Genomic DNA, 13185 nt, shown 5'->3' with positions numbered 1-13185 from the left:
CAGGAAAGCATATTTGTCATGGTATTGATACCCTTGCGTATCATCATTCAGACTACAGTAATAAGATTATTTAGCGCTACTATTGGTCTTGAAACAACAGTCTCCGGTAAAATTTATACATAGCCACGCCCCTACTCCCTTATTGAACGAACTGTCCCGGGACAAGCGTAAAATAAACATGTGTTGTTATTTTGTCGGACAACCCACTTGATGGTGCTACGTACGCTTCATTCTCTGTACTGTATATGCACACATGGGTGCAGTCTGGTGAACCTTGATAGCGATACGATATCAGACAATACACAAATTGTCACGTGATAGTTAGAATATACAACCAAAACACAACATATCCACTGGTCAACAATACAATAAAAATTCAATGTATCCAATCTGAATGACCAAACGTGCCCTTCAGAAATTTAGGCCACGCCCCATCACCTTGCCCTTCCTATGTGACAGGTTCTCACGATACGATTGGTCAAAGTATCAGCCAATATAATGAGTAAGTGAGATATAATGCGTTACATTCGTGATATTTTATCCCATCACATGATGGGAAGCTTTGTTTAGCATCGAGTAATGATAAATGTATCATGCAGTATGTATGAATGGTGATGTATGTTTACAGCGTTAAGTTAAGATGAACACAGTGACAAACTATAACTTTCTATATGCTCCATGTTACTTACACACCTATTGATACTTTCCCAGAAATAGTCAGTAAGCACGTGCAATGTATTGGCAAAAAATGTAGACGATTATAATGCAAGTTCCCCCCTCTTTTTAAACTCTATTATAAATAATATATTATAATTCAGTCAATACGATGCGAGAGACAGGAGGAATTTGTATATTTGTTCATCTCGTACGTACAAAGACCGCGTAGGTGTTGATAAAAATACAGCACACACTGGCAAAGGGGTATAAGGGACGCATGTAATAAATTACATGAAATGCTGTAATATATGTATTCACATCAGCCTCTTTTCCATCTTTACGACACAATTAAATAATCAGTACTTGTGTGTGAGACTAGACAGTTTCCTGTCATATCCGAGACCTGCCAGGGAAATCAGGCATGATTAGCACTAATTAGCCTCGTCGCAGCAATCAGGCAGTCAGCGAGGGGTGCCAGGTGTTGGGCAGTGGAGCGGCTCCAGGGCTTAATGAGTTAATGAATCAAACAGTCATATTGAGGCTTAAGGGCCTGGCCAAACTCACAGGGGTTTTAAAGTTGACAAGACACAAAGGATGTGTGAAAATACACGTTGGTAAGAAGAATCTGAACCCATTTACTACATTCAAAGAAAAAGAGTCATCAGAAGATGACATATCTCCCAGCCCCCACATGCTTGAAAGGACAAATCATCTGACAGTTACTTGATGCTTTCTTAGATTAAGTCTGAATCGTTTCCATGGAAGTCATGTAAAAATATAAATGCCATATATCTGTAAATAGGAAAAGGCACCACTTCAAGATCTGTCTCATTTATCTGCCAAGATCTGTTAAATGATATGAAATGGTTTTCGAGTTGTGCTCTGGAATCAAAGCCCATCCCTCCATTTTGAGACGAAGTCAGAATTGTTTCAATGGAAACCGGGAAAAATAAAAATGCCAAAACATTGTAAATAGAAAAAGGCACCACTTTTTGGTCTGCCTCAAATATCTGCCAAGTTTAGCTGTAATAGTTTTCTAGTTGTGCTCAAGAAACGAAGCCCATCCCTCCATTTTAAGACTAAGTCAGAATCGTTTTCATGGAAACTGGGAAAAAGATAAATCACAAAAACCTGGAAATCGCAAAAAGCACCACTTCAGGGTCTCCCCTACATATCTGAAATGTTTTGCAGAAAGATATTTAGAAGCTTTTGAGTTGTGCTCTGGAAACAAAGCCCATCTCTCCATTTTGAGAAAACTCCATTCTCCATTTTCCATGAAAACCCAGAAAATCATGAATCACAAAAACCTGTAAATAGCAAAAGGCACCACGTTTGGGTCTGCCACATATATCTACCAAGTTTTGCTGACAGATACAAGGAACTTTTTGAGATGTGCTCTGGAAACGAAACACACCTCTCACTTTTGAGAAGTCTGAATCATTTCCATGGAGATCAAGAAACGAAGAAATCACAAAACCTGTAAATAGCAAAAGGCACCATTGTAGCTTCTGACTGGTATATCTACCAAGTTTTGCAGAAAAATATTCAACGGTTTTTGAGTTCTGCTCCAGAAAAGAAGCCAATCCCTGCATTTTGAGACTAAATCCGAAACATTTCCATGGAAACCAAGAAAATAATAAATCACACAAACCTGTAAATAGCAAAGGCACCACTTTGGGGTCTGCCACACATATCTGCCAAGTCTTACAGAAAAATATTGAACGGTTTTTGAGTTCTGCTCCAGAAACGAAGCCAATCCCACCATTTTGAGACAAAGTCTGAAACGTTTCCATGGAAACCGAGAAAATGATAAATAACAAAAACCTGTTAAGAGCAAAAGGCACCACTTTGGGATCTGCCACACATATCTAACAACTTCTGCTGACAGATATTACAAAGTGTTTGAGATGTGCTCCGGAAACGAAACACACCTCTTACTTTTGAGACAAAGGCCAAAACGTTTCCATGCAAAGCGAGAAAATAATAAATCACAAAAACCTGTACATAGCAAAAGGCACCACTTTAGGGTGTGACTGATATATCTACTAAGTTTTGCAAAAAAATATTGAATGGTTTTTGAGTTCTGCTCCGGAAACAAAGCCCATCCCACCATTAGACTAACACCAAACTGTTCCATGGGAAAAAAAATAAATAAAAATGCCAACAATCTGTAAATAGCAAAAGGCACAACTATCAGTCGAGATTATTATATCTATCAAGTTTGGTCTAAAAATATTGGACGGTTTCTGAGTTATGCTCCGGAAACAAAATGATTACAGACGGACGGACGGATGGACAGCGGACTAACAGATGGACAGACAGACGAGGTGTCGACTATATCCCCCCGCATTACATGCTGGGGGGATATGAACAACTAAATACCTAAATAAGGCAGATCATAAAAGTTACTGGAATATTTGAAATTTTACTCGTGGCACACATGGCGGTAAAATATGCATGAGTTTGAATATTACCTCTAATACATTTTCCTATGTTAATTCAAATTCCTAAACTCTATAAAAATTAAGCAATGTCTGGGGACCAAAATTTTTTTTTTAAAGCCACTTGCCACAGGTAAAGTGACTTTATGAAAGTAACTTGTTCAGACTAATTTTCCACTTGCCCTGATCATTATAACATGTAATTGTGAAAGAATAAATCAACATGGTACTTTATGTTAATGTTTATTGGACTATTCATTGAGAAGTGATGAACAGCGAAGAAAGATAAATCAACTTTATTATCATTGTGAAATTTAATTGCAACATTTGTAGCAGTTATGAAATGAAATCCATTTTTATTTGCAGTTTGAAACTATAAGAAGAAAATAACTTGTAGCCCACCGACAAGGATTTACTTACTTACTAAGGTACCACTACTGGTTTGCCTGAAATGAAAACTGATTTGTTCTGGGAGTTTGGCAATGGGATTTTTGAAACCCCGAATATAACACAAATAACTTTTTGATCACCTTCAAATGGTTACTGTTAGAGGTTTCCAAGAGTAGTTGTCATTTTTGCTTGTGTTGTGTACATATTTTTCCCACTCAGTATTGCCAACAATACATAGATCCTTATTTTTGCAAATCCAAAGATGATATATGGCATGGTGGGCGAACTGGCTAAGGCGCCAGGCTAGTGATCCAGTGAGGTTGAGGTTTCGGGATCGAGCCCACCTGTGACCGGGAGTAAAAACCTTGGAGTCAACTTTGTGTGCAGACTCTTTCAGTGTTGTGACAACCCCTAGTGTACAGTACACAACCTTGTGCACTTAAAAGAACCCACGAATCCGTTGGTATATGACCAGATGGTGGCCACATGAACAGGTGCATAAACCTAGTTGCGGGTACAGCAACGTGCAGTAAACTTGGACAAAGTGCTGTGACTATGTGTCCCAGTCCACCCAGCTGTCAATTGGGTACCTCGTTAGGATGAGAGAGCCACAATAAACTAGTGGCAGCAAGAGTTGTATACTCCCCAGGGAGTTGAGATTGAAATACGATGTGCTGTTGAGATTGACATCCACTGATCGAGGGAAAAATACCAGCGCCTTGAGCATGCACTAGTGTGTGGATATGTGCGCTATTTAAATACCCTATCCCATCATATCCTATATCTTCAAAGAATGTTCTGACACGGGGAGATATTATAAAATGTCATATGTCATAACAATAACATTTTAATGAGTGAAGATGTCATCCTTTCACAGTAACTGATGAAACCAGAGATAGTGTAAGAATGTGTAGTGTAATTTATTTCACGACATCAAAACAACTAAACAGCACATCTTTTGTTCTTCAAGTTGGAGCAAAATCGAAATAACTTTGTTGCTTCAGAAAGTAGAGTTTTCAGAGCTTTAATGGTACCTACTACTAGTCTTTCACATTGTTTGACATGTGTCCACTTAAAAAGATTACTGGTCAAGACACTCAATGCACAGCTCGATTCAGCATTTAGAATTTGCCCTGATGCAAACTGAAGCTGTAAATTATAACCTCATATTTATACCTAATTGCACACTGTTCATGTTCATATTTTACTGATAAAAAAAACAGACTGATGACCCAAACTTGTTTAGAGCAATGATTACACTGACAGTGACTGAAAGAGTGATCTCTTGTTTTTATCTTGTGAAATTTTATGAAGTATATCAAATTATCATAACAGGCCCAGAATAATTTTGTTGTAATGATGTTGTGAATATGCAATATCAAAACCACAAGTAACAGATAATTATATAACGAGCAGGAGGAGCAACCTGTTTTTGTCTGTGGCATGAAAGTAATCATGTAAGGTGGCACCAGGGGTAAATAGGTTTCCCTTCCCTAAATAGAAGTCTTCAATAAATTATTCTTTTGTTGAAGATAATTCATTGAGATTTTTCATTCATGTAGGTCTGTAACAAAGACATATCAAACACTTACAGGTTTTGGTATCCTTTAATTTAAGAAAATAGTTCTTGACAGTTTCTTATAAATGTTGGCTGAGGCAATTTTTACACACCGTAAGCAGTGGGTCTTTTTCTAGCAATGTTTCAGCTGTCCTTGCCAACTAATGACGTACTGACTATTTGAAATTACCCATGCTCTTAACATATTAACGACACTTTATGATGAAATATTTCAGCAGGCCAAAGGTTAAACCCTATGGACCCTTGCTGTCTTTTCCAATCTCTATCATCAAGGTGGTAATATGCCGCGAAATCATCATCAGATGGGCATAAAACTGACACCTTTTCATCCATCCAAACAGTGCGGGTCGACTGCAGGAAAGATTTGGCAGAACTTGTCATACCCTTTACATTTTTTAGAGATAGTTGCTCATGGCAGACACAACAAACCACAGAGGAGAGACAGCAAACACATCCACACCTCAGTGAGACAAGAAAGAGCGTGACAAGATGGGGAAGTCACATGGTCAACTACAGGTCATGTTGTATGCTTTAAGCAGCGCACTGAACCAATATCAAACGGGAGCAGTGGAGAGTGTTCAGTCATGATGGACTTAGAAGACCAGATACTGAAAGGCATATGCATGTTTCCACTTCATGGTCAACACAGGAGAGAGAACAATATGTGAGATACATGAAATAGGATAAGTTTAAAACTTTAAGTGTTAGAGGGTGGCAGTCGTTATGCTAGGGTTACAATGTGTTCCCAGCGGCCATGACAACTCCCTAATACTGAAACAGAGAAAAGGAGATGGACCTAAGACAACGTTGGGAGGCACTGAATGAGCAAATGTGATTGTCATGGATGCTGTGCTAAATTTTAAAACCACTGTCATGGTAATAATGAGAAACCTAGAAGGCTGTGGTAAAACAGAGAGAACACAAAAAGATGTGACAGACTTGTTTGGCATTATGTCATGGTTGTTTCACCATTGCTGACCGTTTGCCCCAGTTCTCAAGGAAAGATAGTTTGTATGGTGACCAATTCAACCCATTCGGTCATCCAGGCGCATGACAGTATACACTGTAGTACTTACATGAGCTCGCAGGACCTAGCAGCCCGATTTTCCAAATAGCTCATAATGGATACTGTGAGTGAGTGAATTTAGTTTTACGCCACAACCAGCAATATTCCAGGTATATGGTGGCAGTCTGTAAATAAACGAGTCTGGAACAGACAATCCAGTGATCACCAACATGAGCATAGATCTGCACAATTGGGAACCAATGACATGTGTCAACCAAGTCAGAAAGCCTGACCACCCGATCCCGTTAGTCGCCTCTTACGACAAGCATAGTCGCCTTTTATGGCAAGCATGGGTTGCTGAAGGCCTATTCTACCCCGGGACCTTCACAGGGCGATACTGCGACTGACTGTGAGAAACCTAACAAATTTGACTTCGGAGGAAGGAAATGGCCAAAATCTCACAGTGCACTACTTCTCAGGGAAACAGAGCTGCCAGGGCCACCGGGAACATATTGTAACCCTATCATTAGAATTTTATGCCTGTTGCATTATGCTGTCTATGCAATTTAATGCCAATGTTTTCTACATACCTGTATTGTACGTGGATTGAAACGTCCATATATGCCAGCATTCAATGGATGCTGACCAGAGTCCTTTTGGAGAGGGCCAATGCTTGATGTTCCATATGCCGGTGGTGGTCTCATTGCTGGCCCAGTAACATTTGAGTATCCAGGTGAGCCCGAAAAGGTAGGAAAATTTGGCATCCTTGGTGATCCTGAGTGTTGTGTCTGAGCCTTAGGAGATGTTTGAACTCTTTCTGTTCCTGGAGCCTGAGAAAATGTAGATTGTTGACTTGGAGGACTGTTTAAGTTTGTGTGTTTGGCAGTTGTCATCATCTGGTTGGCTAGCTTCATAACTTGGAGTAACTGACTTGGTGACATGTTATGGAAAGGCTGTCCAGGAATGGGTGCTTGTGCCAGAGCTGCTCTCAACTGCTGCTGTGCTGCTGGTGACAGCGGTAATGTTGGAGTATCTGCTGCTGTCACATTTTGTGGTAGACCAGGTCTTGGTGACTGCATTCTGAACATGTCTATCTGTGGATATGGCAGTCTTGGTGATGCAGTATGATGAGTAAGGCCCTGTGAAACACTGGAAGTACCTGTCTGCTTTTGCACTGGTGGTGGAGAGTGACCTTTAGTGTTAAATTGTTCCTGTAAGTGGGACAGTTGTACATTAGTTGTGACTGCTGTACTGCCTGTATAGTTACTTTGGACTTGAGAAGAGCTAGCCCGGGGCATTGGCACAATCTTTCCAGGGCCAGCTAAAGAAGGAGGTTGCTGCTGAATAGTTGGAGATGGGTATCTCTGATATATTGGTTGGTTAAGAACTGTCTTCACACTACTATGCTTCATAAACTGAGGTTCACTTGTGGGGATGCCCAGTAGATACTTTGGTGATGATTGTCCTGATGATGTCTGTGAGAGGCCTTTGGGGTCCTTTTCAGTAGAAGGAAGCTGGAAGCAAATAGTTTATCATAGAAATGGGTAAAAAGAAGTCAGCATAATAAATCATAAATCACCAGGCTGAAATCAGTTGAATCAAAGCAAACTGAAACTGAATAACCCTTCAAACTAATATGTTTTTCTTATGGTTTAGCCTAGAATGCCTAAGAATTACATTTCACTCTTCACTGAGCTGTCTATAGTGTTACGGTTAAAAATTTGCTGTTACAAAAGGTGTAAGAAGACCCTCAGAACCAGCAAAATACAACACTGAGAAGTCTCATATTTTCAATAATTTGTATTAAACAACAGTAAGATACAAAAGTTACAGGTTTTATTATACAATGCAAATGAGTGAAATCTACAGTAATGGGTCACCAATAAAATGTCAACTCAACCCAAGTCTTGGTGTAAGAGTGAGAAACAGATATGCAGAATGTAACAATATGCGCATAGATAAATGTTACTTCTCACCATTAGTTTTGCAAGGGGATAATAATGAGGTGTCTATTACATCACATGCATTTCTTGTATTCAGATGCAACAAGTACATCACTGAATACCTTAAACATTTTAGAATTTTTTTCATATCCCTTATCTACAGAGGAAGGTCTTAGGTCCTGTCTTTGTTTACATGCAGATTCTTTGTCTAAGCCTCAATCATTACAAAGTAATCCCATGGCAACATATGCCATATTTGGGATTACACTTTCTTAGCAAAGTACAAATTCTAGTACTTTTTGGCTTTCGTCCCATCTGGGATTCGAACCTGCACCTTCAGAGTCAGGCACCTCATCGCAATCACACAGTCATCCTCCAAGTACCTCTGAATTGTGATACTTGACAGTAAAACAGTAAAACTATGTCTGAAAACAAGGTATTCATGAAAGTGTCTGATGTCAAGTTTACTGACCACGGACTGGGCAACTCTGTCCACCTTGGCAGAATATCTTCAACCTGAACAGTGTGAAATTAGGAAGTGTGGATGTCAACCATATGCTGTTATTTGAAAATATCACAGGTATTTCTTGTCTGATTGTGATACAGTATCCCATTCTCTTCCCACTGAGGTTACTCTAGAGGAAGTCATGGTGGCTGAGCAGGTTATGCTGCTGACTTTGTGTGCTGGCGATTTGGTGCCGACTCTGAGGTTGCAGATTCGAATCCAAAATGGGACTCAACTGACAAGAGTCATCAGAAGATGACATATCCCCCTGGTCCCCACATGTTTGAAAGGACAAATAATCTGAGAGTTACTCATTGTTCTTTTAGACTAAGTTTGAATTGTTTCCATGGAATTCATGAAAATTATAAATGCCATATATCTGTAACCAGCAAAGTCACAATTTCAAGATCTCTCTCATATATCTGCCAAGATCTGTTGAAAGGTATGACATGGTTTTCAAGTTGTGCTCTGGGAACGAAGCCCATCCCTCTATTTTGAGAAATAGTCCAAAAAATTTCAATGGAAACAAGAAAATAATACATCACAAAAACCTTTAAAAACCCAAAGGCACCACTTTGGGGTCTGCCACACATATCTAGAAAGTTTTACTAACAGATATTAAGAAGTTTTTGAGTTCTGCTCTGGAAATGAAACACACCTCTCACTTTTCAGACTAGGTCCAAAACGTTTCCATGGTAACCGATAAAATAATAAATCACAAGATCCTGTACATAGCAAAAGGCACCACTATAGGTTCTCACTGATATATCTACCAAGTTTTGCAGAAAAATATTGAACGGTTTTTGAGCTCTGCTCCGGAAACGAAACACTAGTCTCACTTTTGAGACTATGTCTGAAACATTTCCATGGAAACCAAGAAAATAATAAATCATAAAAAACTGTAAATAGCAAAAGGCACCACTTTAGGTTCAGATTGATATATCAACCAAGTTTTGCAGAAAAATATTGAATGGTTTTTGAGTTATTGCTCCGGAAACAGAGCCCATCCCTCCATTTTGTGACTATGTCCAAAATGTTTCCATGGAAACTGAGAAACTTATATATAAATAAATCACAAAAACCTGTACATAGCAAAAGGCACCACTTCAGGCTCTGATTGATATATCTACTAAGTTTTGCAGAAAAATATTGAACGGTTTTTGATTTCTGCTCTGGAAACAAACCCCCCACCACCATAAGACTAACACCAAAATGTTCCATGGAAAAACCTAAAAAATAAAAATGCCCAAAATCTGTAAATAGCAGAGAGCACAACCATAGGCTGAGATTACTATATCTATCAAGTTTGGTCTAAAAATATTGAACGGTTTCTGAGTTATGCTCCAGAAACAAAATGATTACCGATGGACGGGGGATGGACGGACAGATGAGGCGTCGACTATATCCCCCCGCATTACATGCCGGGGGGATAAAAAAGCACTTAAATTTGTACTTTATTAAAAAAATGTAATCCTAAAAATGACATGTTACATTTGACCACTTTCTAAATGGCACTGTGTAATCATATACACACGTAACAAGCCATTTTTTGCATATAAGCCCGATAGGTTGCATTGAGCTTTATATTTAGATAATATTGAGGGTTAGCCCAATTTTCATAGCAACAGCCCGGATCTTTTTTTGATCAAGGTAGGTACGCTCCCATTCTCTTCCCACAGAGGTTACTTGTCATATCTTCCTATGAACCTCTATTCTAATACGGCCATATTTCGCGGTTCTCATAAAATGGCAGCAGCTTCATCTCCCTTTTTTTGTCCAATCAGAACACGCATTACATCGACCTAGATTCAACTTGACAAATGCAAGCAATGTGGAGAAACAAATACGACATGAACGATCACTTTTGAAACAAGGTCGCTGATTGCACAACTAAATCTGATTGCCTCCAATCACGAGTCTTGAACACTCGCACCATGAAAGGGTCGTACTAGAACAGAGGTAAGGTAGGAAGATATGACAAGTAACCACTGTGGGAAGAGAATGGTATGCCCCTGGTCCACTACCTATGATATGAAAACACATATTTATATTATTGATACATTTGAATATGTAAACTAATAACAACCACTTTGCCATTGCCATAAAAATCTGAACATTTAAGTCACATTAGTGTCGTAATGATTTGACTGGATAACCAATGAATTTTTGTAACTATGTTTTCATTCATAACACACACCTGAATTAATTCAAATACATTGTGGGAATGTAAACATTGATGTTGCTGTTTAATTGTGAGTCAATTATATCTGTTGAAAAACATATGCGGTGTCGGTTACCAAAGTAGTAATATAATTAGTGTGACGTTATGCCAATAGAGTACTACAGTACAAAACTCTTTAGCAACCTCTTCATGAAACTGGTTTCAGTTAGTAATCTTAAAAATAACAAAAAAATATGCATTTTGTCAATTTGATGCATGTAAGACATGGGTAATAAATTAAATACCACACTTCGTCTCATTACATATGCATCATACAATAGCCATGACCTTCCTATGGTATCTGACTGAGTGAAAGTGATGGTCAGATACCATAGCAAGGACACTTGTTTCATACCCAGCTGAAACGGCACCATGGTTGACCACAGTAAACCATGGTATTACCATGGTTTACCGTGCTAAACCGTGGTCACCAACATTTCTAGACCATGGTAGACCATGGTCTAACATGGTCATCATGGCAGACCATGGTCATTATAGACCATGGTCACCAGTAACCATGGTAGACCATGGTCATCACAAATCATGATCACCAGAAACCATGGTAGACCATGGTCATCGTCCTTTTGCCATGGCAGACCATGGTCATCCTAGACAAAACCATGGTAAAACATGGTGTTCTCGTTCAAAGCAGTGGTTGACCATGGTCATCTCATGAAAGTCCATGGTAGACCATGGTCATCACAGAAAAATTTTACATTTTAAACTGTGATAAATAAAAAATTTAAAAGGGGAAACCTGATGGTTTCATGACTCTGTGTTTCATTTATGAATAACAAATCTTGTAGGTCCTTGTTCTTACATTTGTGTGCATTAAACAACTAAATCTTAACACCTCAGTGAGTGTTAAAATGTAGTGTGATTTAATAAAAAAAAATAGAACACGATGTCATAAAAATAATCATAAGCGGAACTATTCACTGATTTTACTTACTAATAATTGCTGCAGAGATACACAAACAAAACAACTGACGTCTTATACTCTGGAAAAGCAAAACAAAAATAACCCTGTGTTCATCTGAAAATAAAATAGGCATGGTTTATTTCTCCCGATCCCTTTCCCTCCCTGTCCATTAAACTGTGTAAATCTCGTCTCTCTCTAATACTAGTTTTTGTGTGTGGGTGCCTTTTTCTTCTTGTTTTAAAATAAACACAACAAACATTGTACGAGAGAAAAGCTGAACAATGCTCTGTCTAACACGAGTTGTCTCAGCAATATAGACAGTTCAAAGAAAAACTCACCTTCTGTTAATAGCTACGCAACTAGTTGATACTGTAGAGGTTTTCTAATTGCCCTGAATATTGATATTTAATCCATAAAGTACAGACCCTGACGCAAATATATCCAAGAATACCCATGTAAGTCTAGAAAATATGGATTGTAGATTCCCTTAGCTTCATGCTGCAAATGAAGAAAGTCTCAGCACTCTATTTCATTATATTATTATAGTATTATACTATAGTATTTTCAATATGAACTTTTTTCAGTAAAATATGTTCATTTCAGAGACTAGTTGTTAGTCTATCCATAAAGTAAAACTTTGAAGTACGCTGTCAAATTCGTCTCATTTCATTGAATTTCTCCCGTGATTTTCTCGATCGCAAGTGAGCAGATACTTATAAGTACGTCTTTCGCAGTGTTTATGGTGAAGCAAAAACATAAAACAGTAAAAACATCAAACAATTCACTTGGTACTATAAACAGAAAGAAATGTTGAAAAGTATTTTGATATTGATGGTTTTTTTTTTACAGCTTTCCAAACCCGTACGTCGATCTACCCGTTGAAAAAAAATCAGTGCTCTCCACTTTTGAACACATTTCACTGTCACATTCTGTTCACCACGTGCAAATACGACCATTAAGAAATTAGGTCAATTTTGACTAATGAAATTAAATTTATGGGCGGAGTAGTATAGGGAATGGGGGTTCTGGCTCACTTTCAAGAAATGTCTCTACAAAGCCTTATTTACTAAATAAGGCTTTGGTTGGGCCATTAGCTCTTGCTACTATTACCCCTACTACAAAAAAGTTGGCGGTAATTACTGTGCCTTGGTAGGAGGTAATACTGTGCCGTACGGTACGATCAATAATTCTTCTCTTACAAATCCCCTACCCGGCCCATCCCTCAAGTAGTACAAGTTAGGTTCGTCGGCTTTCATATCCACTTTATCTATGTTGTAAGTTTTGACTGACCATATAGGATCGGTGGCTCGCTTACGGCTATCGCCCTCGTGTTCCCCCGGCTGGTATAGATACCTCACAAGGGCCCTATCTGGTATCTGTTTCTCCTTACCACGCAATGGAGCGGCCGACTCTGCAACTATTGATTTTAGTTTGATAGCGTCTGCCGGTTTCTTACCGGTGAGACGGGTGACTTCATGGTTGATTGCCGACACCACCTTGGGTAACCTCGTGACCCATTCA

At 38.8% G+C, this 13185-nt stretch overlaps 1 protein-coding gene across 2 annotated transcripts in view; it reads right to left on the bottom strand.

Annotated features, from left to right (window-relative positions):
* LOC137273701 (nonsense-mediated mRNA decay factor SMG7-like) overlaps positions 1-13185 on the bottom strand; it is a 523786-nt gene that overhangs the window by 85723 nt on the left and 424878 nt on the right. For both annotated transcript variants that reach the window (XM_067806500.1, XM_067806501.1), the window contains exon 19: positions 6664-7587. In XM_067806500.1, coding sequence (XP_067662601.1) covers positions 6664-7587 — 924 coding nt within the window. The remainder of the gene's footprint in view (positions 1-6663; positions 7588-13185) is intronic.

This window comes from Haliotis asinina, chromosome 2 (assembly GCF_037392515.1).
Source record: "Haliotis asinina isolate JCU_RB_2024 chromosome 2, JCU_Hal_asi_v2, whole genome shotgun sequence".
Taxonomy (NCBI): Eukaryota; Metazoa; Mollusca; class Gastropoda; order Lepetellida; family Haliotidae; genus Haliotis; species Haliotis asinina.
This window is presented reverse-complemented; position numbering and strand designations above follow the sequence as displayed.